The 27,920-nt window shown below is 38.1% G+C and overlaps 1 protein-coding gene across 1 annotated transcript in view; it reads left to right on the top strand.

Moving 5' to 3' along the window:
* The first annotated feature begins 757 nt into the window (after positions 1-757).
* The window catches only part of SLC12A1 (solute carrier family 12 member 1), an 89,284-nt gene continuing 62,121 nt past the window's right edge, over positions 758-27,920 (top strand). The window contains exons 1-8 of the mRNA XM_055319582.1: positions 758-1,406; positions 12,299-12,433; positions 12,574-12,649; positions 17,397-17,492; positions 20,692-20,831; positions 21,916-22,026; positions 24,141-24,252; positions 26,523-26,650. Coding sequence (XP_055175557.1) covers positions 987-1,406; positions 12,299-12,433; positions 12,574-12,649; positions 17,397-17,492; positions 20,692-20,831; positions 21,916-22,026; positions 24,141-24,252; positions 26,523-26,650 — 1,218 coding nt within the window. The 5' untranslated portion in view covers positions 758-986. The remainder of the gene's footprint in view (positions 1,407-12,298; positions 12,434-12,573; positions 12,650-17,396; positions 17,493-20,691; positions 20,832-21,915; positions 22,027-24,140; positions 24,253-26,522; positions 26,651-27,920) is intronic.

The raw sequence follows: 27,920 nt of genomic DNA, 5'->3' as shown, positions 1-27,920 counted from the left end.
ATCTCATAGTCAAAAATAAGCTTCTCAATGAATTTGAGACTATTTCATTAAAGGGAATCCATAGGGCATGGTTATCTTACCTAAATAGAGCATAAAACTTTATCAAGGATTGAGATTTATTTTCTTACACTGAATACTCGTATTTTTTTTAAAGATTCCTTGATAGCATTTCTAAAACATTCAAGTGTTTGAGCAAATGAAACGCTAGTAAAAGATTCAAGAATTTACAAAGCTATCTTCTTCACAGGATGTATTTTTATAAACAAATAACCTGTAATTTTTAGAAGTTTTAAAAATATTTTTTAAAATTTTATATTCATCATAGAGTATAATCATCATTATCACATAATATGTGTTCATATCAATGATAAAATACAGTTTCAACATTCAGTACTATCAAGGAACTCTATTTCAGACTGAGAATATTCTTATCGGCTCTTACTATACTCAGTTGGTAGAGTTATTCTTTTCTAAAATCATATTAAATCCAACTGCAATGAGTCTAAGCAAGTCCTATAAACAAAGATAACAGTTTCATGACTGCATTGAAAATTGTTTGCTTAAGCAGGTCCCTAGTTATTTATTATTGGATTTAATTGCTCAGGTGACTAAAGTTCCTGGACAGGTAATTTTTAATGAAATGAATTTAAAATTGTATGTCTTCGACATAAAACTGTTCCCTCATACCCTTATCCCTACTTAAATGTATTTCTATTTCTTGAAACAAGTTTAATTTTCTTTTTCAATGGCAGCTTCGAAGAACATTCTGAAGATTATATAGGGGACAATGCATCAAGAATCTATTTATTGAGTCCTTCTAGAATAAAAGCCAGGAACTCCCTAATATAAACACATTAGTGTTTATTTTGAGGAGGAAATACAAAGATTAAAAAAAGAATAGACTAGTCCAAAAAAAAGAAAGAAAGAAAGAAAGAAAGAAAGAAAGAAAGAAAGAAAGAAAGAAAGAAAGAAATCCACTTTGGAAGATGTCTCTGAACAACTCTTCCAATGTGTTTCTGGATTCAGTGCCCGGTAATAGCAATCGCTTTCAAGTTAATGTCATAAATGAGAGCCATGAGAGCTGCGCGGCTGTGGATAACAACACCGACCCTCCACATTATGAGGAAACTTCTTTTGGGGATGAAACCCAGAACAGATTCAGAATCAGCTTTAGGCCTGGGAATCAGGAATGCTATGACAATTTCCTTCAGAATGGAGAAACTGCTAAGACAGATGCCAGTTTTCATGCTTACGATTCTCACACAAACACATACTACCTACAAACCTTTGGCCACAACACTGTGGATGCTGTTCCCAAGATTGAGTACTATCGCAACACGGGTAGCATCAGCGGGCCCAAGGTCAACCGACCCAGCCTGCTTGAGATTCACGAGCAACTTGCAAAGGTAAGCTTCAGGGCACAGGCAAGTATCCTCCCTTACTCCTTCAGGTGATCTCCTGCTCTGTAATAGTGCAATGAATGTCACAGTGTCTGGTGGAGGGGTCTATTCCAAACCACCCTTCTTCCTTCCACCACAGGCTCTAGTTTCCAATAACCAGAAAATGCAGAGAGGTGTCTCACAAATACTCACTGACTAAGCACAGAGAACTCAAGAATTAGCTCTGAAAGTTAGGCAATGTGTCGTATCCTGTTTATGTTTTCATCCACTCGTTTGCACACTTGGTTAAACACGTCCAGCTAAATACTAAGCTGGTTTCACGGTAGTATCAATGCCTCCACAACAGTTTAAAAAAGGGAGGGGGGAATCACTGGCACTTGCAGTAGTTAATACTGTGGTGCCAGCCTTTAGAGCACATAGGTATTTTATATTCTTTAGAGAGCGAAGATTTGTAAGATTCAGCGTTTTATCCCTTCCTCTTCAAAACTTTGCCTGAGGCTCCTGAATGCACTTAAGCATGTAAAAGTAACTAAATTAAATTTAAGTACAGAAGCAACAGACGTGGCTAAACTTTTCATTATTTAAGGAATATAGCCAGGGTTCCCAAATCTGCTAGAAGCATGAGGCAGCACTTTTTCTAATCTTGTAGCAAATCAGTTATAAACTTGGTAGATTTCTTCTTCTCTACCTTGCTCTAAAATAGTTTGAAGCACTTCATCTTCCTAGAGCACAGTTTGGAATGAATATCATTTTTTTTTAAGATTTTATTTATTTATCATGAGAGACAGAGAGAGAGAGAGAGAGAGGCAGAGACATAGGCAGAGGGAGAAGCAGGCTCCATGAGGAAGCCCGATGTGGGATTCGATCCCAAGGCTCCAGGATCATGCCCTAGGCCGAAGGCAGGAGCTAAACTGCTGAGCCACCCAGGGATCCCCTGAATATCATTCTTTATGGATATAATTACTTGCTAAAAAGAGTAATTAGCTGTCACATAGCCAAATGGAGTTTACTTTTGCTCAAGTGTTGAGGTAAAATAAAAAATGGACTGAAACAATTCCTTTCGTATTCATTCATTCAACAATTTTTTAAAATTAATCAATTACACACCCTCGGGAGTCTGGGAATATTGCTTCACGAAAGACACTAATAAAAGTGAAAATGCCCTTTTAGTTTCTTTTCATTCTTCTTTCCACAAGGAAACTCATCTCTAAAACTACACAGGGCCCCTAACTCTGCATCCCACCACCAGAGACTGAGGGACTTCTTGAGGAAACCCCATGTTGGGAACTCTACCTTAACCTTTCTCGCAACAAGTCTTACTTGTTCCATATACCATATTGGCAACATTCGGCTGAATACTGGTTTCTTTACACATATAAGATTTAGGCTTTATCTGGGATATTTAGTGTTTTCATCAAAGGCAGTTAGCAGTGACAATGTCAGAAGAAAAATAGCAGCCCCCATTAAGAATTTTGAGAAAAGGGTTGATTTGAAGTTCCTGAAATCGGACTGAGGTGTCACTTGGCTTTCTGTAGGAAAGAGGAGAGAAGAGAGAAAGGGGAGAAGGAAAAGAGGGAAAAGTTGGTTGTGAGAAGGGAGCACGGGAGTTTTCAAGATATGGGAAGAGCAGAAAAAGAAATTTAGGACATTATACAGAGCTTTCAATTTATGCTGAAGAAGTAAAATGAGCCAAAGTTATCTTTAAAAAACCTAAAATTCTCTCCCACCATTATCAAACTCATTACACATGATGATTTTTAAAGCTTCATCCTTTGTAAAGTCACCATCAAAATTTAAATATTCCCACTCACATTCCTCCCCCAATTTACAACAAAGCAAAGTAAAACTCTAATTCCATTAAAAAGGGAATGGAGCAAACTCACATGGATCTTTCGACTAATGTTGAGAGAAACATAGCTTATTTACGATTCCTAAAGCCACAGTTTATGTAAATCTTTAAATTAGGGGAAAAAAAATTCTCAGGGAACAATGGTCACTTGTTCAAAAGCCATCTGAATGACCATGATAGAAACGCAATACATGGCATTTGACAGATTGCACAGCTGTTTGTGACATCGTATTCTTTTTGAAAAGATAAAATGAGACAAAGAATTAACTTTGACTCAAAGCTCTTTCTTCTCATCTGCAAAGGAATAGCAAATTAAATAGTTTAAAAATTAGCTTTGGTCCTAGAGTGCGTGGGTGGCACAGTCTGTTAAGCATCTGACTAGGTTTTGGCTCAGGTCCTGATCTCAGAATGGTAAGATGGGCTCTGCACTCAGTGTGAAATCTGCTTGAGATTCCCTCTGCCCCTCCTGTTTGTGCTCTCTATCTTTAAAACAAACAAGTAAAATTCTTTCAAAAAATTAGGTTTAGGCCCAGTGCCCTGATTAATCATTCTGAATGAATGAGTTTAGTAATAAGTCACTCTTTTTATGAATTTAGCCCGCACTCATCAACATTCATCTTGATTAAATCATACAGAAGTATCAACAAATTGAGAGCAGAATTCAAATACACCCATGGAATCTACATTCTAGTGTTTCTAAAACTCTAGGGCCCAGTTCACCTCTCTATATGTTCTACTTCTGTACTATCCTTTGATACCAGACATCAACAATCCAGGCCTTCTTCAATTCACCTCTTTCTTCCTTGTTAGTGATTTTGATCCTATTTCCCCCTGCTTACTTCCCCATAAAAGATGAAGATCTAGAGTGGAATGGAGCTGTGGAATGGAGCTGCTAATGCTGCTACCTCCTTGTGGTCCTTGACATGTTTATGGTGGTCCCTCAAACTGCAGCTAGAAATCATCAATAGAGCAAACATTGTATAATAATGCTCAGACACATCACAGATTTTGTATGCAAAAAATTATAATGTGAAAAAAATTATAATGCCTAAGTTATAATGTTTACTTAAACAATTTAAAAGTGGGAAGCAATAGACATAGTACAAATTTGGTGACTTTTTTTGTACCCATGATTCTAATGCTTTAAAAAGCCATATAGTAATGATACATTCATACTAAATGACAGGACATATTTAGACAGAAACCAGTTGGATTTGTGCAAATCCTGGTTATTACTTCCAAGTCAGAAAAAAAAATTACATGACAACGTTTACCTAGTAGTAGAAATGAAAAGTAGGTTTAAAAGACATTATTTCAAGACTACCTTAACTGAAGCTCTAGGAATGGTACATATTGACAAAATTTGTAATCCCAATGATTTGAGATCATAGTTAAATAAATCTTTTCATTTTCTATGTAGTAAAGAGCTAAATGCCTAGATGGGTGGCTATGAATTATGGATTTCCAAAAACTCTAGTTAAAAGCAGGAAAAAAATGACTCCGTCTTTTGCTTTCTCTGCAATATTATACAAGCTACATAACTCCAACTGATATTGTAGGATGTTTGTGCATACTATAATTTATATGTATATACAGTCTAGTACGTTGACTATAATGGATGGAAACTCAATAAATGATTGCTGATAATGATGATGGAAATTTTTGTATTAGCTGATTTTTATTTAAAAAGTAAAATATGGGCAGCCCAGATGGCTCAGTGGTTTAGCGCCGCCTTCAGTACAGGGCCTGATCCTGGAGACCTCGGATTAAGTCCCACATCAGGCTCCCTGCATGGAGCCTGTTTCTCCCTCTGCCTGTGTCTCTGCCTCTCTCTCTCTCTCTCTCTCTCTCTCTCATTCTGTCTCTCTCATGAATAAATAAATAAAATCTTAAAAAAATAAATAAATAAAATAAAAAGTAAAATATACACTGATAAAATACTTAACAAGTACTAAAAAATATAGAGATGCCTCTTATCTCATAAGATCTTCAGTTAGTCTCTACATGACAATCATTATTGGCAGTCTCTTATAAATCCTTCGAGAAATTTTCTATGGCTATACAAACATACTTATTTAAGTATCTATATTACTATCTAATTTTCTGTCTATATTTTTTAAACACACATTGAAGCATATTTTACACATTGTCCTGTTTTCACTAAATAATATACATTGGACTTCTTTCCATATCAAAACATGTATAATGATTATTAAACACCTGGCAAAGATTAATCTAATATTTTTACTTTGTAAAAATAATTCTACTTTTTGTGTCCAGTATAATCCTGTGGCCACCTTTTTAAACACAGTTCCTAACTACAGAGCTAACCAAAATGGATCTCCTTTTCAGCCTTACTAACTAACCACCCTTGTTGTTACAGAAAAATATATTATATAGAAACTGGGAAAATATATAGCCTTTCTATCAAAGTCCGTGTTCTCATGTCATTGAAATAAATTGTCTATGAAAAAGTATCAAATACTATAAAAATTAAGATAGAAATATTGTTTTTAAGGAAACCAACCATTTACAAACCAACGGAAACAAAAACAATGGAATGACTTCACACTGGGGCCATTAGGCTGTTAGCAACAAAAAGTAATTTGTGAATAAAAAGCATTAGGAATAGTGATTTGTGGAATCAAACTCTGTTATAAAAACAAACTTTTTATTGAGAATTCTTTACCTATCAGGGTGCTCACACTTGGCAAATTCTCATTCAATCCTTAGAACGATTCTTCAAAATAGGTACTGTTATTATTGCTATTTTATGGGTAGCAAAGATTTTATAAAATCCTATGAATCCTTTAGAAGAGAAAACAAAACTTAAGTCAATAAACTTCCAAAGTCAAGCCAAGGTCATGTGTCTAATAAGTTGAGCCCAGTCTGCGTGACTCCAGAGTCCATGTACTTTCCATCTTCAGCTTACTCTCCCATAGCACTCTGCCTTAGCTCATCTGACAGCTACAGGAAATAGTGGAACTCAGGCCCGAAGAAGAAATTGTATCTCAGTCCTAATGGGTAGAACAAGAGATTCTGATTCCTTTCCTGTAGATGCGCCAAAAGATAATGTTGCTCCTCCTATAGAATTAAGTTTTTTTTTAAGATTTTTATTTATTTATTCATGAGAGACACACAGAGAGAGGCAGAGACATAGGCAGAGGGTGAAGCAGACTCCCTGCGGGGAGCTTGATGCAGAACTCAATCCAAGGACCCCAGGATCATGACCTGAGCCAAAGGCAGATGCTCAACCACTGAGCCACCCACTGTTCCTCTCCTACAGAATTACTTGTAGGTCTCAATCATTTCCTGTATCATCAAAAGCATTTATTAGCTTTCTATTTACAAGAACTGCTGTACACAGTGAGCTAAAGAGATTTGATCTCTACTCCCCAGAATTTTATATGTCAAATATCATTGTTATTGGTAGAAATAAAGGACATGTAGTCAAATATGCACACAAAACATAAAACCACAGAAAACAGTGTATAAATGCTTATATTCTGTAAAATGACAAACAAAAGTATGCAAATGCATTCTCTGAAAAATAATAGTTTCTAAAGTGTTGCAAAGTTCAAATTTGGAACTTTAGCATTCAAATTGAGGGTATCCAAAATTGGAAATATCATGAAGCCAAATAAATTAGACATGAAAATTGAGGCAATAAATGCCTCAATTGAAATCCAGTAAGGATTAGTGGCCACTTCTAAAATATTTGTTGGAGTGAAAATTTGCAACTAGAGACTCAGAATCTAATATTTACTAGAAGTTTTAGTTGTACTTTTTAGTATTCAGTAATAGATGGTGAGTAAACTAGGGGTTTCCTTGAAGTATATATGGAAAGTATTAAGAATCTTTTAGTTTTATTTTCTTATGCTGTTTATTTCACACATAGTTATCTTTTGGCCTAAGTTATCAAAAATATAAGTCCATTTGTGTGTGAGCTACATATTTTCAGACACAGTAAAATACTGAGATTATAAATGGTGACCATTGGTAGTGATTTAGAGGCATGGCTTATCTGTTGAAACAAGGAAGAAAAACCCCGCATTTTCATAATTTTAAATACTCCCCTATATCATAAAGGGCTAGTAATGTATAAATATAATAACATTGATCAACAAGATATAGAAATGTGACTAGACTCATGCTTTTCATTCTGAAATGAACCTTAGGAACTGATTCTTACTAGCATTGGTTTTAAAATAATCCCAGGGTTGTGAGAGGTTTAAATAGAATAATATTGGCCATGTGTTGATAATTATTGAAGTTGAATGATAGGCACATGAGATCTAATTATTCTCCCTACTACTGCATATATTTAAATATTTCAAGAAAGTTTAAAACAGTTGAGAGGGAATTCTGTAGTCCTAAATATTTATGGAGCTACTTCTCAATGATGTGCTAAGATTTCTACCATCCCAAGATTAAACAGTAAAAACCTAAAAACATGTATAGTAGCTAATATTATCTAGTTAGAATTTATATAATTTATAGAATAATTTATAGAATTATAGAATAAATATACTTATTTTTTTCTTCTTTGATAACAGCTAGAAAGTATTTGTCATTTTTATGGGGTCTGAAAAAATCACATATTTTATGTTAAATAAAATAATTTATGTGATTGAAGCTTCACTAATTTATCAATATTGGAGGGGAGACATGGCCTATTTCTTTCATTTTCTTCTTTCTTTCTTTCTTCTCTTTTGCACTTCATTTTACCTTCTCTGAATATTTAATGCACAGGTAAAACTTTTGGTAAATAAATAATCATTCCCTAAAGCTATGCAATTTAAAATGCATTTACGAAAGGTGGAAGGGTCATCATTTATGGTAATGGAGTGTGAACAAACAAATTAATTCAAACTATGAGGGGAAAACTGGTTTCAGGCAGCAATCATAAAACTTTTAGTCTTTGAGACTTTGGTCCCAAGTACATGCACCAGCCAGGAGCCTGCCAGCCACTGGTTATAGCTCACAGCCATCAAGTACCCACAAACCCTCGACCCAAAGTCTTTTCAGTACTTTGATGATAAGTTGACTTTATAATTGCTGTATGGACTTACAAAGGAGGCATTTATTAAAGGGTGAAACCAAATTTTGCTTTGCCATGTTAGAAGAGAAGATGACAAACATAGAAAAATGATTTTGCCTTAGAGTAAATTACTTCAAAGTAAGATTTTCAGAAAACCCATTGGATTTATCCTCTTTGGCAGTATCCAGGAAAGGTTAAGTAACTTGCTGGAGGACACACCCTGAATTAATTGCATAGCTGAAACTAGATTCCAAGTCTCCTAGTTCATATGGTACAGTGATTTTTCAGCTCCTGTAAGAGAGTAAGCAATGGAAATGGATTCTGTACTTATAGATTTACTACCAGCCCTTTATAGCCAAAAGAAGAAATATACATTTAAAGGTTTTTTCCCCTCTATGGCATGCATATATTAAAAACTTTGAAACTCAAGCAGTTTGAACACATACAACGAAGAAATAGTTGAACATCTACATTGACTCTATTTTTGAATAGTTTTAGATATTTATTGCCTTACTAACTTCCATAAATGATGATTTCCCTGATATGCCTGCATAGAATATTCCTTTTGCTTCATATTGTGATGTCCTAGTGATAAATTGAAGAACTGTTAAATTGTGCCCAGAAGGGCATCTACTGGATAAAAATGTCCATTTAAGGGGAAATTTTAAACATCTTATCATCCTTTAGCCTCTTTTGTAAGATTTTTTTTTACCATCATTGGTATTCTCATTAATCCAGATGTAAGGGTCACGGTTACCTTCGGAGTTCAGCTAGGAGTAAAGCAATTTCCTGGACCAAACCCTCAAGTTCAGGTTTAATCAGAAAACATAGGTTTTATTCCCAAGATTGCCTTTAAAAAGCAAGTGACTAGGGTTCTGTCTCATGGGATCCCCAATTAACCGAGGAAAAGGAAATTGCCTTCTCCTTGAATGAGTAGCTGCTGATAGTCTGGCTGTGAGATCTTGATTAACTAGAATATTGACAATTTTAAAAGTTTTTCTCTAATCAAGTCAAATAAATGAATTTCTTAACCAAATAATCTCTTCAACATTCATGGGCATTTTAACACATACCTCAATTCTGTGCTCTCATTGATTTTCTAGTTACAGAAAATGAAAGTTACATCTGAATCACTCAGCTGCCTTATGAGTATAGAATCTATTCAGAGAAAAATAGAATTTTTAATTGCCTGGAAAAAAAACTTCAAATGTTTCATCCATCTCTAATAGACTGCAGTGTATAGACAGGTGCACTCCAATATGATAGCGCCAGCCACATGCGGCTATTGAGCACTTGAAACGTGGCTAGTACAAATTGAGATGTGCTATCAGTGTAAACTACACACCAGATTTCAAAGGCATAGTGTGAAAAAAAATGTAAAATGTCTCATTCATATTTTTTATTGATTTTATGTTGAAATAATATTTTATATAGGTCTATTGAGTAAAGTACATTATTTTTTAAAATTTATTTATGAGAGAGAGAGAAAGAGGCAGAGACACGGGCAGAGGGAGAAGCAGGCTCCATGCAGGGAGGCTGACATGGGACTTGATCCTGGGTCTCCAGGATCAGGCCCTGGGCTGAAGGCGGCACTGAACCGCTGAGCCACCTGGGCTACCCGTAAAGTACATTATTAAAACAGCCCATGATCAGGTTCCTCCTACAAGGTGGGATGCCACTATAGCTAATGAATATTACATTGCAAAGACTGAGAAAATGATATCGTACAAAAGTTAAGTGTATTTTTAAAATTTAAAAATCCAAATCTGAATTCATTTATTTCACTAATTTCCTTTCACTTTTTTAAAAGGAGCTACTGGAAATTTTTGAATTACATACATGACTTGCATCTCTAACTGGTACAAATAACCAGTTTCTGCCCTGCTGGTTCAGCCTCAATTTCTGTGGACTTTGTTTACCCGTATCTCATATTGGTGTGAACATATTGTGTCAGCCTTCAATTATCTGTGCAAATAGGGACTGAGGATACTTTAAATTAAGATATTCCTCAGGTAATTAAAGGCAATATTATAACTATTAATTTCATTCAGTTTTACTCTGAATACTGCCAGAAAATAGTAAGATGATCTGACTTGAGATTCATTCCCTTCCCCTCCTTTTTTAAATGTGGGTTATAGAGAGGAAACTATGAGAAATTAAATACCCAATAGGGATGAAGAAAGAGAAAGGAAATAGGAGGCAGGAATGGATAAGAAACTAGTTCATCTGTTCTTAAGTGGTAGAGCTTGGGTGGCCTTCAAATCTACTTTATGGATTCAGTAATGTTTTCTGATGACCTGCAGTATGGTAGGTTCTTGGTTGATATTGAGAAGTAGCCCACATCCTTACCACATTGTATTGCACTGGTTACCCAAGTGGCTTACTAGTGTGAAAAAAAAAAATCTTGTGGAATAACAAAGCTGGAAGAAATCCTTACTTACATAGATAAGTGCAAAAAACATGGAGACAAGAAGTCAGTCACTTGGAGCAAATAGCCCAAATTAGAGTCAGCTTACAGTAGGTATGCTAATGATACACCAAAGCCCAAAGAAGCAATAACCCTTAAGCATGGCAAGGACGAGAACTTTGGTCACCTTCAAATAAAGTCCTTCTAATAAATATTGGATATTTATTTCACACCAGACCCATTTTAGAAGGGAAAAATAATTGCCCTTGTCTGAGACTTCTTTAGCTAGGAATGTGGGAATACATCATTCCAGCCTTAAAATAATTTAGGCCGCTTAACTAGGATAAAGTTGTTCTTTAATAATGATAAATTAAGTGCTGAATCTAAGAGACTTCCCCAGTGGTTTCAACCCCTTACTGGAAAAGTTTGTTTTGGGGGAATTCAGTGGGTAACTCAGTCTAACCATGAGAGTCAGGTGGGTGCCTGACTAAATTAAGCAGATGCATCTTAAATTATTCAAAGTCACATCTAACAGAGAAATTAGAGTTGTTCTTACCTTGAGAGAAGCAGAGCTATTTCCTTTCCCCATTAAATTCAGATTATCCTACTGACAAGGAAGGTCTTCAAAATCAGGTCACCAAAAACCACTAAATAAGCTTTTGACATTTTTTATACAACTCATTTTTTACTTCTACTCAGCTTACCTTTTAGTAGTCAGTCAGTCATGAGAACTTCTTACTCTTTGTGCGATACTACCAGCACATCCAGCAATTCTCAGGCAAAGGCCTATCAAGTCTGAAAGAAACTTCCTTTATAGGAATAACATTCTTGTTGCCAAATAGTCCCTTTAAATCTTTTTAGAACTGTAACCCTTTTTCTGCTTGTTTTTGAATAAAATGCTTCTATGTGTTCTTTCATTCAATCTTCTTAAAGATGATGATTATAGAGGTTTTACTATCATTATTTTAGGTGAATAAAGTAAAGCCCAGGGAGGTTAATGGAAAGATGTCCAGATAGTCGGCATCAATGAGATTAACCTCCTACCATGCCTCAAAGACCCTGATTCACTTTTTTTTAAGCTTTTATTTATTTATTCATGAGAGAAAAATAGAGAAGCAGAGACATAGGCAGAGGGAGAAGTAGGCTCCCTCTGGGGAGCCCGATGCCGGACTGGATACCAGGACCCCGGGATCATGACCGGAGTCAAAGGCAGACGTCCAACCACTAAGCCACCCAGGTACCGCTTCATTCACTTTTGATAGGCTTTCTGCCTCACCTTTACTTTCTTTTTCTCTCCTTTGTTCTTTTTGTATTCTAGACGTACCCAAATCTGACCATTTTCTCCTAAAGTAATATTTTCACCAGTTGAACTGCCCAAGCTCCTTTGCCACCCTCACAGTCTCACTGTGCCTGAAATCACTCATAAAATGAACTCACCAGCTCCCAGGGGGAAAAAAATTATTACCTTATTCAAATGCTAGAATGTTTCCTTTTGTGTGTATGTCTAAAATTTTATGTCAATTGTTTTGATTTGCCTTTGGAAGTTCTATGGGCCCCTGTGTTGACCAAACGTTGTGTTTTTGCTACCTGTACAAACGCAGAATGTGGCAGTGGCGCCCGGCTCGGCTGACAGGGTTGCTAACGGTGATGGGATGCCTGGAGATGAAGAAGCTGAAAACAAGGAAGGGGAGGATAAAGCCGGAACTGTGAAGTTTGGATGGGTGAAAGGTGTGCTGGTGAGAAAGCTCCTATGTTTCCACCTGAAATCTGTTTGTTCGGTGTCCTCTGAGACTGTCCATAGCAGAGTTGCAGAGCCAGCTAGGTTTTGCCCCACTATCATGTCTGATGTCCCTTTCCATGCCCCTTCAACCCACAGGTAAGATGCATGCTGAACATCTGGGGTGTCATGCTCTTCATTCGCCTCTCCTGGATTGTTGGAGAAGCTGGAATTGGTAAGCATGTCTCCCCATTCCCGCATAGAGTTTTCAATGTCAGCTATAAACTCCATAAGCAACTTGTTTTGACCACGAATGCTGAATGTGAGCTCAAGGTCACAGAAGGAATCTGCGCTCCAGCTCTTTAACGTTGCCTCTTGGACAATGTTTGTCACAGAGGAAAAGTGAAGCGTTAACTTCTGGGAGACTGGAATTTTCCAGCTTGCCGACCAGATAAATGCTCACGCAAATATTTCTATCTTTTCTTCATTGAGTTTTAGGTATACCAATACATAGAGACATGTATATGTGAAATAGCACTGTTCAGATTTGGGGACATACTGACATGTGTGCATCCCCCTTATTGATTATTGGCAAAATTTCACTTGACAAAAACAGCTTGTGGGAAAAGTGGTAACAGCGTGACCTGACTCATGCTGAATTAGTTGGACATTTTCCAAAGAAAATAATTGTGTTACTTTCAGGTGCCAGTGGTAAGAAAACAAAGGTTAATAAAATATTGCCAGGTAGAGGCTTAAAAATAATAGATAAAATGACTAAGATAACATATGTAACTATTACTAATTTTTCTAAAGGAAAATGCATGACGTTGAAATTATTTCCAGTGATATTTATTCCAGTGATTATTTGATGTTTTTAAAGGTGATATTTTATTTAAAATATCTTTTCCTGTGGCAAGCTTTTTATCTTATTGGGAGCATATTGGTAAAAGTTATATAAAAAATTTATTTGAATTTTATCAAAGTCCCTGATTTAATGTGATACAAATTAATGATGTTCCACCTTATACAAGGGAAATACATTATAGATCCACTTTTGGAGAAGCCAAATAAATCATTAGTATCGAGAACATAGAGCTTCAGATGTGCTTTTAGATACTGCTCCAGAATGTATTTTAATTCACATTCAAAGGTACTTGGTCATTATTTATTGCCTTTGCTCCTCAAAACATATTGAGCATCACCAGAAGACTAACTCGCAACAAGAAAGGGCTGAGCTGTAAATTGAAACACTGGAACCAGTTCCCATAGTTTTTCCATGTTTCATGTTTGGCAACTGTTGGGTTCCTGACAAAGGGCTGCTTGCCAGCTTTACGATGCATATCAAATGAATGCTTATAGCCGCAGGGTACAAAATAAGTATATGCTGTTCCATGGAAAATCTGCATCTTAATATTGCCAAGTGTTTGCTCCAGGGTTTCATGCAAAATTAGTTTTTTAAGGGCAGTTTAGTAACTTATTGAGATCATCAAGCAACATTACTTTGTTTGGAGGTGTGAGTGTAGCCAAGGGCAAGAGTAATTCTTTCTAATGCAACTTATTTAACATCCATGCGTTTGGGCAATAATCTGAACTTTAATCAGATCTTACATTATTCTTCACAGTTTCATGCTTATTACAGAGTTATAAAATATGAAGAACCCTATCTTCTGCTAAACTGTACTGTATTTTCAGACATCAGTATTGTTTTAACAAGGACCTATTTATTTAAGTAGTCATACCCTACTTTAAATGGGTGTCTAGTGGATTTTCCTTTGAACAAGAGTTTGTTTGTTGTTGTTTAGTTCTCACGGAATAGACTTTAGTGAGTCATAGAAACTTATTACCACCCTTACTCAGTTTTACTGGCCTTTGCTGTGAAATTAAAGCTAAATGAGTTGATTAAGTCACCTTCTGGGTCCCATTTGGATTCCCTTTATTGGGTAAGAAAAGAAGCAAATACAAGTAGTTTCTCTTTGTTGTGGGGATAGTTTGGGGAAGAAACCTGAATACATTTTCAAGAGGAGATTCTGGGAACAAAGCCAGAAGGAAGCTGTAGCCCTGAGTCACTGTAGCTACAGCCCCTGGATAGTCGTTCCAGGGCCATGAGTTTGGGCTGTCCTTTCCCCAAAAGCAAATGATAGAATAAACCACAAATGCCATTGAATTGGTCTTCTCTGACTCGGAGACCTTGGCTGGGGCAAGATAGTTTCTAATAAATATCAAGCATGGAAGAAGGATATGATGAAACAGGTATGACTTGAAGCAAGTCATTTATATACTCCATGAGTTTCATTTCCTCATCTGAAAATTAAGGAGCTGGATTAATCATTTCCCAATCAATTCTCTGAAGATAAAGCTAAAGAACCCTGCTGTCTAGGCAGACACAAATTGAGATAGGCTAAGGTAGCACAGTAGTCTTCAGACTGTGGGGTACCTGAGAATTACCCTGGAAGTTAGGTTACAAAACCACAGAATCCTGGGATTCTCTTTGAAGGATTCATACTCAGTGAGTCTGGGCATTTTTAATAAACACTTCAGGACTTTCCTGAAGTAGGTGATTCAAGGACCTCACTTGGAGACAACTACAAACTGAATGTTCTTGAAGCTGCCTCTTACCCTGGGATTTCATGTTTGACTGTGAGAGAAAAGCAAATCTCTTGCTGTTTAAATGTATAAAACTTTGTTCCAGGATTTCAAATGGTTTACAGAAATATATACAATGCAAACAAATAAGTAAGAATTTTTGGGGAAACAGAAGTGAAGGGAAAATAAGGGTAGGGAAATAATAAAGTCAGAGTAGCTTTAGTGTCCTGAAATGCAAACTATAGAGCTCTGTGTAGTTGCTGGGGTGAGCTAAACATTTGACATCAAATGTCCTCAAAACAAAATCAGAAGCAGTAGTGTGCAAAAGATAAGAAGAAATTACCTGTTGGGGTGCAAAGAACTGAGGCCGCATGGTGATGCAGAGGTGATGGTCACCACAGAATCCCTGCCATACATTTGAAGAATTTAGTGCAACTGTTTCTCACAACACCAAACTTGAAGAGTCTTTAGGGACTGAAGCAGTATGGTCCAAGTTTGCATCTCATGCCTACAGTTAGTCTCTTCCTATTGCACTTCAAACTGTAAAAGAGCCTGGAGACTTCTTATAGAGCCAAGATATAGCATGGAGCATCAAGAAAGGCAGCCTCCAATGCCTTGTTTCCATTTCTGAATGTCCTTCCTTCTCCCAGGGCGTGGCCAGAGAGATCACAGCCTCCTTTAGAAGACTCCTGTTCTGATTATCTCTGGAATGAGAGAGCCTTCCAACAACAATTATGCAGCATCCATTTCATGTGGGGGAGCATACCTAACAGACCCAGGCGAGAGCATTCTGGCTAGAGCCAGGGTGATTTCAGTGCCTCTGACCCCACACATCTTTCTGTAACACTGGCAACCAACTGCCTAACGAGAGAAAAACAATTGGAAGTTTATTAACTCACACATCATGTGTACACATGAGAAGACTCAACAATGAGTCATTCAAAGGAGAGGGCTTACGTAGTATATTTTTATTATTTTTTCTCTCTCTTTTTTTAAAGTTTATTTATTTATTCATGAGAGACAGAGAGAGAGACAGAGAGAGAGAGAGAGAGAGAGAGAGAGAGAGAGAGGCAGAGACACAGGCAGAGGGAGAAGCAGGCTCCATGCAGGAAGCCCAATGTGGGACTCGATCCTGGGTCTCCAGGATCAGGTCCCGGGCTGAAGGCAGAGCTAAACCGCTGAGCCTCCCAGGCTGCCCTTATATAGCATTTTATTAAGAGAACAAGAGATTTTTGGAGAAGGAACAAGACAATGGAAAGGACTGAGTTTCTAGGGTGGCAAATTGCGGGAAGGCAGACACATGGGGAAAATAAGTAACGTTTGTTAGTACGTTCCTCTTATGCTACCCTAGCTGATAAGGCTCTAGAATTGGCTCTGACCATTACTTTCTGCCCTTCCCAGTATAGAGGAAAGTGGAGACCACTTTACAAACTTATATCTTGTTTTTAGGCAAAAAGGGGGAGGTATCTGGTTTTTTTCTGTCACCTTCAGTTCAAAATAATCTTTCTGCTAAAGTGGTACATTTTGGGGTAGCATATCATGCTACCCTTCAGCATCCTCTTGACTGTATGTTTTCTGAAGCTGAAAGCAGCCTTGTCTTTCTCTGAATTCCATTTATCACCTTCTCCCTCTTAGAATCATTGACCTTTGCACCATAAGATCCTTGAAGCAGCTTTCTTCATTTCATTTCATTTGTTCCTCGCATCTCACATGCTACCTGACACCAGCTGGATGTATAGCAGGCTTTCCGTGAACAACACCTATTTACAGCTATCGTGGACATGACGAAAAAGCAGGGCCACTGGTTGTGTACTATGTTCTACTCACCATGCCAGCCAGCCACTTTAGACATGTGCTTTCAAATTTCATTGCTCTTTTTGGTTCAGAAAATAAGTAACTTGCCAGAGGTCACATAGCCAATCGGTAAATGTAGTTCAATTTTGATCTTTCCACTTTACTTATCTGCCAGATGAACAATTTACTACATTGTATATAAATCTGCACTCCCAGACAACCAAATGTACATAAAAAGATAGTTACCTGGAAGGATGAACATTTACTCTCCAGTGATATTAGCGGCTTAGAATTGTATTGACCAATTTTTATGTCTGTAGGCATCTAGAACGTAAAAAATGGGGTTCACATTAAATTTTGACCAGCCATGGTTGTTCAGTTCTGGGCAATTTTCACTGCACATCTTAGCTCTCCAGTTTCTAGGATCTGTGCTGCTACAGGCAGAAACCTTCAAAGCTGAGCATTTACTCTGGTGGTTTCCAGGCCAACTTGTTAATTCAAACATGGTCCTTTGGTGATTACCCTAGATTTGCTGGCTTTTATGTAAACGATCTAATGGATTGTTTCACTGTTTAATTGCCTTTATTTTTCCTCTCTCAACTGAGGTCTTGGTGTGATTATCATCGGCTTAGCCGTGACAGTGACTGGTATCACTGGTTTATCCACCTCTGCTATTGCCACAAATGGATATGTCAGAGGAGGTAATTAAACGTGTGACCCGCATGATCATTTGTAAGGTAAAGGCAACACAGGCTCAGATAGCTCACCACTGACCTTTCTGGAGTGTGTTCAAAGGTAATCCAAGTCTGTTTCTTTCTTTTCTCCTCCAGGCAAGAGAGATGCAAGAAAAATGGGGAAGGATTTAACCTTTGTCAAGCCCCCAACTTTCTCATTCAGGTTCCTCTCAAGCAAGAGAGAAGGTCAAATGTCATGTTTTCTCTTTTCACAGCCAGGGTAGTTCCTCTCCCAGGACACCAGCAGAAGTCAACTTTTCCTTTCCAGGGCTGCATTTTAGATTGTGTTTACTTTGGGAGACCATCCTTCATCATAATGAGCAGGCCTCCGACTTGATCTTTATGCCAGGCAAACCAGTTTCTCCGGAGCACAAAGCAACTCCACTGGGGCCCAAGGCGTGGAGGTGAAAACTTAAATCAGAGGCAGTATAGTTTGCAGCAATAGGGAATCCAAGTAAGAAAAGTAAAATGTACTATCTTTTATTTTTCATTGCTAACAGGTCTTGGAGTTCTCATAATTCTCCTTTCCACCATGGTAACTTCTATTACGGGGTTGTCAACTTCTGCAATAGCGACTAACGGGTTTGTTCGTGGAGGTAACATTTTTAAGATACCTAAATGCCCTCATCGCTTGCCACGGGTAGGAAAAGTTTTTATATACTTCTTGTTGACTGGAGCAAGCAAGTAGCCTCGATGTTTCTGATGCCTGGTGAACTACATAGGTGAGCTGGATGCAGAAGGAACCTAAGGTACCATGAGTTCAGGCCTGGTCCGTGCTGGTCACCTATGGGATCTCCTCTAATGGACCTCTCTGGCACATTGCAGCTCGTGGCTTCCAGATGCTCAGATTCCTCTGGTGAATGTTTTCTTTTTCAGGCCAGTTTGCACACCCCTTGCCAGCAGTGTCTTGGGAAATGATCCCTGGACATGGCTTCAGTTTTAAAGTTCAGTACATTTCAGGGGCTCCTGAGACCTCCATGGACTGGGATCATTTAGAACATTTCAGGTTTTTCATGGGGAGACCAACTCTGCTGTGACAAGACTCAGACCACTGCTTCCTGAAGTACTGGTGACTTCTTGATTTACCGGAACCAAACACTTTTCTTGGGGGATTTTGCAGGTCTCGGAGTCATCATCATTGGCCTGAGTGTGGTAGTGACAACACTCACAGGTATTTCTATGTCCGCTATTTGCACAAATGGAGTAGTAAGAGGAGGTAAGCCAATTCATTTGCTTATGACTACAAGCTTGGGTTACAAAGTCATGTCTAGAATTGGTTTAATGCTGGAAGCAAAATTTGCATATTCATAATTAGTCCCCAAAGCCTTAAAGCAAAGTGAACTAACCCAAATTTAAACATCAAGGCAAATTCTCTCAAATAAAATTAAGAGATCTCTAGAAGGTTTTCTTTGACCCATTTCCTGTGATTAAACATGTTTATAAAGAGTGACCAGGTGTCCAGAAAGAAGGAATAAATAATTACAGTAAAATATATGGTTTCTTTGTGCCTTGGCTGAGCCCCACTGGCCCTCTCTCACACCCACTCCACACCCCAGCTGACACTTCCCATTTGGTAAGCCCTCAGAATTCACCCTAACACGATGCTCCCAGTGGCCCACAGGCCTGAGAGGATCCTTTAAAAGAAAATAGAAGCAAATAAACAGAACAAAAAGTTACTTTTAAATCATCCAGGAATAAGCAGGACTAGCAGAAAGTGAAGAGGGTGAGTCTGTCATTGCTGCTGTAACTCATCTTCCCCTCTCCCATTCTATTTGGCTCCTGGGGCCTCAATCTTAATCAGATGTTCCTACCCAGGCCCTTCTAAGAGCACTCTCCCTCCCACAAACACATATCCTCTCACAGCTTCCCCTGCCCCTCTCTCATTTTGAGAAGCCTAAGTCACTGACTAGCTAATTTATTTAATGTAGTGTGGACAAAGGGGATAATGGAGATTTGCTCCACCAGAGAACTGGTTACATCTCTAAAGAGAGCTTTGACCCTTTACCCCAAAGGAGTTACTACAGTGGAGGAAATTCCTTTTCCATAAAAGGAAAAGTTTTTGTTCTGTTTTGAGATGTTTGTTTGGTATCATTCCCCTACCAGTTCTGTCCACCTCTGAGACTCGCTCGGTATAGGAAGTCATTAGTTTGCAATGGTCTGTTGGAACATCTAGCTACCTAGGCCTCTTGACATTTAGCCTTTTTTACCTGCTCTCAGCACCCTCTAGGAGTTAACCAACACAGCTCAGACTTTTGTGCACAGAAAGAAACCAACACAGCTCAGACTTTTGTGCACAGACTTTTGTGCACTTTTGTTCACAGCCATACACAGAACCATCTTTTCAAGGTCCAAAGGAGAAGCAATTGTTCCAAACCCTCCCAGTCTTCCTTCCCATTTGCCATCCCCATATACATATGGATATTTGGCAATAATCATGCCTTCTTGAGCTAAAAACATAGAGAACTCATTCCAATTTATAGAGTGGATAATGTGTAGCACTATACAGAAAACTTTGTAAAAAAGATTTATTAATTTATTCTGCGGGTGGTGGGGAGGGGCAGAGGGAGAGAGAAAATAGCAGACTCCAAGCTGAGAGCAGAGCCCAATGCAGGCCTCCATCCCACAACCCTGAGATCACAACCTGAGCTAAAACCAAGAGTCTGCATTCAATGGACTGCGCCACCCAGGGGCTGTGTATACAGATACCTGTTTATGCTGCAAATATGTACCAGAAAGGAAGTTAGAATAGCAATGATAAACTTCACCTACTTCGTTTTCTGCCTAGACCTGCCTGTTCCTGGAGATTTCGAATATAAAATTTTACTTTGACTACATTATTGATTTAAACTTACCAGTGAATTTTTTTGAAAAGGCAAAGCACTTTGTTTTGGTAAAGTTTGCTATAGTCTTATTTGAAACATTTGTATACAATTAGGTTTCGATAAATCAGAATTTACTATGTCAGGATAGTTCTACTGTGTTCTGTTACAGTTCTCAGAGTACAAGGAAAGGCTAACTTACTCATTAAAGTGACACAAGATTCCTAAAATTATTAGGAAGTTGCGATATTTTTACTAGAATAAAAATTATCCAAAATTATTTGGTCATATAAACTAAATCCCTTAGCAGTTCCTCAGAGTAAAGTATGTTCATTTTTTTGTTTTAGGTGGGGCCTACTATCTTATTTCCAGAAGCTTAGGGCCCGAGTTCGGTGGGTCTATAGGCTTGATCTTTGCTTTTGCCAATGCAGTGGCTGTTGCTATGTATGTGGTGGGATTTGCTGAAACAGTGGTAGATCTTCTTAAGGTAATTACAAGTTTTTCTTTTCTTCAACCAAGTAAGATAATTCAATTCAATTTGCCTTTTTCAGAGCGCTAGGGGATATCATTATGGCAAGAGAGAAGAAATAGTTTTATTCTGTAGAATGTGGATGTTGGATATAGTTGAAATTCTAGGCTTGGCCTCAGAACTGACTTGGAATCCTGGCTCTCTTATTTATCAGCTGAGACATTCTCAGCCAGTCCCTGTATTCATCTGAACATTGCCTCTCAAATCTATCATATGGGCTAATAATATTGATCTATGTATTTCATGGAAATTTGGTACAGAACAAATGAAATAATGTACATGAAATACTATGTAAAATATGAAACAAAAGATAAATAATGAGTTAGTTATTGTCAGCAGCAATATTACTACCATGGTTATAGATTTCCAAAAGGAAAGATAGTTCAAACGTTAAAACAACTCACTGGAGAGAATTAAGCATTTCCTAGTTTAGGTGCTCTGTCTACACAGCATTATGTATGTGAGCATGTTAACTAGTTGATATGTGAACTAACTTCTAGTTCTCCTTTCATGGTCATGATAATATTCACTGAATTCAATTAATAATAGTACCTTTATTTGAAAATTAGATGAATAAATGAGTGAATTATATAGTTCATAAGGTATGTTATCTTCAAGAAATGTGTTATTTCGTTTATAGAGTTTGTTATTTAATTGAATATTTATTTTCCAATATTCACATTTAAAATGACTTATTTTCATTTATCTAAGATTCCCCTTGATACACAAAAATAGTCATTCTTCTGAAGCAAAACATTGTATTTATATGTGTACCTACTTATCTTAGTGCTATAATAGTTTTTAAAGCTGTGACTAGAATGAGCATCTAGGATTTCCAACTCTTAACCTTGGCTGCCAAAGGCTTATTATAATAGGACAAAATAATATTAATCTCAAATTTAAGGAGCACTTCATTTTTCTATTATCCTACATGGTCATTAGTACACAGTTTTTCTTCTTTACTGTTCAATTCTACACTACGGCATTTGGGCAAAAAAAGCTCTGTCTCTAACCATTTTGGCGACTTTTGTTGTTGTTCCAGGAGAGCAATTCAATGATGGTGGATCCAACCAATGACATACGGATAATAGGCTCCATCACAGTGGTGATTCTTTTAGGGATTTCAGTAGCTGGAATGGAATGGGAAGCAAAGGTGATTTTCTCAAAATGATGTTATCAGCCACTGCTGCTCAGGTCTTGACCAAATTGCAGGAATAGAACATACCCCATATTCAAAAAGAATTGCTATTATTACCTGCTATGTCAGAAGTTTCAGGTTAACACTGGGGGGCGGGAGCCCCAAGCCCTCAAAGCATGATGTTGAGGCAGTCACGACTCACCGCTCATGTGTCACATGATCAGGCCTCAACTCTGTCCTTTGTGCCGTCATTACCATGACATAGACACCAAGGTGGCTGCCATCATCACACACAGACCCCGTATGATCGTGGCAATGGTACATGCTGGGTACACCTCAATCCCACTGCGGTCCTATTCTCAAGCTGACTGTGAGTGCTGAAGCCCAAAGGAAATGGCCTATGTGATGGGACAAGGGAATAGAGGCAGAAGCTATCATTCTCCTCTGAGACACAGTACTTCAGGAGCAAATTTGAGATTATTGTAGGTCCTGGAACTAGAGAATATCTGGACTTAACTAGTAGTAATACAGTAGGTAAAATTCTGAATGATGGGAGAATATCTTTTCCCTGATTTAGGACTCTCTAGAGTGACTGGGTGTAATCATAACAGGTCTTAAGTGCCTGGAGATACAGTACCTAGACCTCAAGAGGTCACCAGCCCGCCCACCTACATAAGGCAATGGAAATCATTCCTTATATGGCATTTATTTGTGGTTTATTTAGTCACATGTCAAATGAAAATTAATCTAGTGCTTGTTACATGCTGGGCATTCTGCTAGGTACTGCATATTCAGTTGTGACCCAAGCAAGCACAATCCTGGCCCTAGTTGAGCATATGGTCTGTGGGGATATGAGTAACAATCAAGTAGATAAACAAGTAAATATAGAATGGTGAACTGTGAATGTGCTATAAAGGAAATAAACAGGGCACTGAGATAGAAAATAAGGGGAATCTGCTTTCAATGACTTTATTCCCTGAGGGAGGCAATGTAGCTTTGTGGCAGTTAGAGGGCAGGTTTAAAGCTCTTGCTCTATTGCCACAGCACTTGGATTTTATTCTGGTTTACATCCGTATGATCTTACCTCACCTCTCTGTGCCTCAGTTTATCTTTAAAATGATAACAGTATTACCTACTTCATACAGTTATTGGTGGTATTATTTATCTGAAAGAATACTGGTAAACTTAAGTCTGTCTGTTATTGTAAGCCCTCAGCGAATTTTAGCTGCTATTATTTAGATTCAGTGGTCAAAAAAAATCTTCTCTGAGTAAGTAACTAAGACTTAAAGGATGAAACAAAGGAAATGTTATGCAAAGAGTAGGAAAAAGGTGCATTCTCTACAGAGGGAACAGCATATGGGAACGCCAAGCCAACAGACCCCAGAAATGTCAGCAGGGGGAGTAGGGGATAAAGAAAGGCCATTTGAGGGATCCCTGGGTGGCGCAGCGGTTTGGCGCCTGCCTTTGGCCCAGGGCACGATCCTGGAGACCCGGGATCGAATCCCACGTCGGGCTCCCAGTGCATGGAGCCTGCTTCTCCTTCTGCCTATGTCTCTGCCTCTCTCTCTTTCTCTCTCTCTCTTATGTGTTATCATAAATAAATAAAAAAATTAAAAAAAAAAAGAAAGGCCATTTGATTGGTCAAACTTGCAAACCACATATGCTGGGCACACACTGGTGGCCCAACATCAAATGCACAAGGCATCACAGGAACTCTACAAATTATTGTGTTATTAATGCAACTGCTGTTGCATTTAGCACTGGGAAAGGAAAGAATCCATAGGCACTCTGCCTAGAAAAGAAATAGATTCTATCAGTGATAAAACTTTGGGCTCCACTTCTATTCCTGAAGACCCTGCAGTAAGCCACCCACCTAATACTTAGAATGTTTTTGAAATATCCCCTTCAAGTGCCCACACATATGCCCCCATTAAAAATGTAACTTCCACACTCAAGTCAGATAAGGCTTGTTAAGATGCCATTCTATAGGGATATACTATTACCTACTCTGGATAGTAGTTTTAACCAGAATAACCAGACAGAGTCTTTCTCCAGTGGACTTTCAGTGGACATGACTTTTATAATTATGTAAAAAATTGTTACATAATTCTCTTATTTTGCCCTTCCAGGCTCAGGTGATACTTCTGGTCATTCTTCTCATTGCTATTGCAAACTTCTTCATTGGAACTGTCATTCCATCCAATAATGAGAAGAAGTCCAGAGGTTTCTTTAACTACCAAGGTACGTGTGACAGATGAGTTGCTTCACAATCAGTGGTTCTTCACTGCCTGTCTCCATCATCATCCCTGTGATCCCCATGTGACCATGAGAATCCCATTGTGATCCAGGGAAGAGCCTGGAGTTGGGCTCAGGAAATCTGGAGTGAGTCTCAACCCTGCTGCTTGCCAGCTAGACCAGTCACATAATGTGTTTGGGGCTCGAATTTCTCTCTTGAAGTGTGAGCAATAACTTACTGAGGGGATTTTTGAGAAGTAAAAAAGATCATGGATGCAAAAGGTGCTTTGAAAACCTTCAAGTGTGGGACAAATTGTTGTTGCTGTCAAATACTAGAAGTAGAGTCATACATGCAAGGAAAGAAAACACAGTTCAGACAATTTGTTCAACCCTTGAGAACACTAAAGCCAAACATAGCCATTTTACTGCTGGGTTTTTTTTCTTAAGGATTTTATTTTTGAGGCACCTGAGTGGCTCAGTTGGTTAAACATCTGCCTTCAGCTCAGGCCATGATCTCAGGGTTCTGGGATCAAGTCCCATATGGTACTCTTGCTCAGTGGGGAGTCTACTTCTCCCGTAGCCTCTGCCCACTACTCTCCTTGCTTGTACTCTGTCTCTCCGTTTATTTTTTTTAAAGATTTTATTTATTAGTAATCTCTATACCTAGTATGAGCTGAAACTCACAAACTGAGATCAAGAGTCATATCCTCTACCTCCTGAGCCAGCCGGGCACCCCCCTGCTAAACTTTTTTTGCACCTTGCTTATCTATAGCATTACCTAGTTAAGCACCACTGTCAGGTTTTCAAGCACAAAAGATTGTTGGCATTGGTGTAGGATCCTGAGGGAATGTCACAAAGCATGAAATTCTACTCCACCTATGCACATCTTCCGAGCTTTCCACTCTAGTTTACTCAAGAATCCACTGTTGAAATTTTGTTTGTTTATTTATTTTTAAGATTTTATTTATTCATGAGAGAGACAGAGAAAGAGAGAGAGAGAGAGGCAGAGACACAGGCAGAGGGAGAAGCAGGCTCCATACACCGGGAGCCCGACATGGGATTCGATCCCGGGTCTCCAGGATCGCCCCTTGGGCCAAAGGCAGGCGCTAAACCGCTGAGCCACCCAGGGATCCCCTACTGATGATATTTTTAAAATATTTCCCTTTATTATTTATTCAGTTATTAGTATCTGTTTCCTTTTGGTATCAGATCATTTCTTTCTTCCTGATTCTTCTTTGTAAAGTTTGTCTTTTTTGCTTTGCAGGTTAACATCCTTTTCCTTTCTATGTTTTTCCCTCTTCTAGCTCTTGCTGTATTTTTTCTGATGACTTAAATTTTCTTTCCTTGTTTTTACATCATCCCAGATTCTTTTGTTTGCATTTTCCTTCCCTCATTTTTCTGTTTTTCTTCTACATTATTCCCTTCTCATTTAAGTAATTTGTTGAGACCCCCTGGGATAGTATTATTTTATGACCAGCATTCCTCATTACTATTATTCTCCTATATATGAGAATTTAGTATAAGAATTTAAGATCTGGGATCCCTGGGTGGCGCAGCAGTTTAGTGCCTGCCTTTGGCCCAGGGCGCGATCCTGGAAACCCGGATCGAATCCCACGTCGGGCTCCCGGTGTATGGAGCCTGCTTCTCCCTCTGCCTATGTCTCTGCCTCTCTCTCTCTCACTGTGTGCCTATCATAAATAAATAAAACAAAAAAAATTTAAAAAAAAAGAATTTAAGATCTAATCTCTGGGAGCAAGGAGTGGGAAGGTTAGAACATAAACATCAAAAATTTAAGATAGTTTTGCCCACAAGTTTCTCCTATGATTTTTTTTTAAAAAAGCATATAAAAGCAGAAAAGCTGTGTGTTGATTAGAGTAGTTATGCATGTAAGAGAGTAGTTATGTGTGTGTATAGGGCAGGGTATGTGTGTGGTGTGTGTGCTATATTTGTGAATATACCAGTATGGTCATGAGAAGAATTCTCCATTTCCCTCTTTCTCAATATTCTAGATTCAAAAAAGTCAGGAGGCCTCGGTCTCTATTGGCACAAAAATTTTTCAGAGCCATCTTCTGGAGATCTAAAACCTTGTGATATATATGCCGACTCTTAGCAAATATTAACACGAGGTTTACCAGGAATACACCAACATTTTCAAATTAATTCCATTTAGCACATAGGGACCCATTTATGTGATACATTGATAGAAGCTAAAGGTAACTATCTACTTTTCTGTAAAGAAAGTCTACATGATAATATTCTCATTATTTGTGTTGCAGCATCAATATTTGCAGAAAACTTTGGGCCAAGCTTCACAAAAGGTGAAGGCTTCTTCTCTGTCTTTGCAATTTTTTTCCCAGCAGCTACTGGGATTCTTGCTGGTGCCAATATCTCAGGAGATTTGGAGGTATGTTGTTTTCCTCTGCTTTTGTAGTACTCGGAAGTCGTGGTGCAGTTGGTGAGCAGCGTGAGTTATAGAGGTCAACGGAGACCATAGTTCCCTAAAGATGTTAAAACTAAAATTTCTGTAAGAGTCCCAGTAATTTAAAAGCTTTCTCTTTTAATGCCAAAATTTAATTTCAGACCATCCTACTTCCAAGAGTCCTTCCAAAAAGACTTATTCAGTGATATCAGAAAAATAAAGTATATTAACACCATATAAAATTTCTAAGAAAATGAATATAACTCAGTGAAAAAAATATCAGAGCTCTTTTTAAAACACATAAGGAACAAAAACACATAACATTCAGGAAGAAAAAAAACCCACCCACTTCCCACCAAATCACTTTATTAGTGAATTTTTATGTCATTAAATTCAGAGATATGTTCATTCATTTAATCGGTATATATTTAGCACTCTATTCATATTACTTGATGTTAAGTATTGTAAGGAGCATTATGTTAGAATATTGAGTTGAATGTTTTATAAAAGATTGGTAGCAGTGACCTAACCAAGATAGAAGTTTATTTTTCTAGTGAATAAAAATCTGAGCTCATAGGCCATGCAGTGGATTAAGAAAAGTCTGCTCCAAAAGGTAGCCCACAATCCCAGATGCTCTCTCTTGATTTTTGGAAACCTTGGAGTTTGCCCTCACCTGCAAGGTCCAAGATGACTGGTCACTTCCAAGATAATGTTCTAGCCTATAGGAAGTGAAATAAGGAATAGAGGGCAAGCAATTCCTGGACCTTGAAGGTATTACTTCTGCTGACATTTCACTGGTCAAGAGTTTAGTCTCTGCGACCTTGCCTACTTGAAAAGAAGACTGGGAAATGTAATCTCTAGCTGGGCAGCCATGTTCCTAGAATTTTAGAGAGTTCTAGTGTTAAAGGGAAGAAGGTGAAGAAGGTGTGAATGGGTATTAGGGGGTACTAAACAGTCTCTACTATATACAAAAAAGGAGAAGGCATAGGTTTTACTTCAATAAATTTATAATCAGGGCAGCCCCTGTGGCGCAGCGGTTTAGGGCTGCCTGCAGCGTGGGGTGTGATCCTGGTGGCCCGGGATCGAGTCCCACGTTGGGCTCCCTGCATGGAGCCTGCTTCTCCCTCTGCCTCTCTCTCTCTCTCTCTCTGTGTGTGTGTGTGTGTGTCTCTATGAATAAATAAATAAAAATCTTTAAAAAAAATAAATTTATAATCAACTTTGGAAGATAAGAAATATTTGCAAGAGCTATCAA

Source organism: Nyctereutes procyonoides, unplaced genomic scaffold (genome assembly GCF_905146905.1).
Source record: "Nyctereutes procyonoides isolate TBG_1078 unplaced genomic scaffold, NYPRO_anot_genome, whole genome shotgun sequence".
NCBI lineage: Eukaryota > Metazoa > Chordata > Mammalia > Carnivora > Canidae > Nyctereutes > Nyctereutes procyonoides.
The sequence above is the reverse complement of the archived record's forward strand: the minus strand, read 5'-3'. Positions and strand labels throughout refer to the sequence as shown.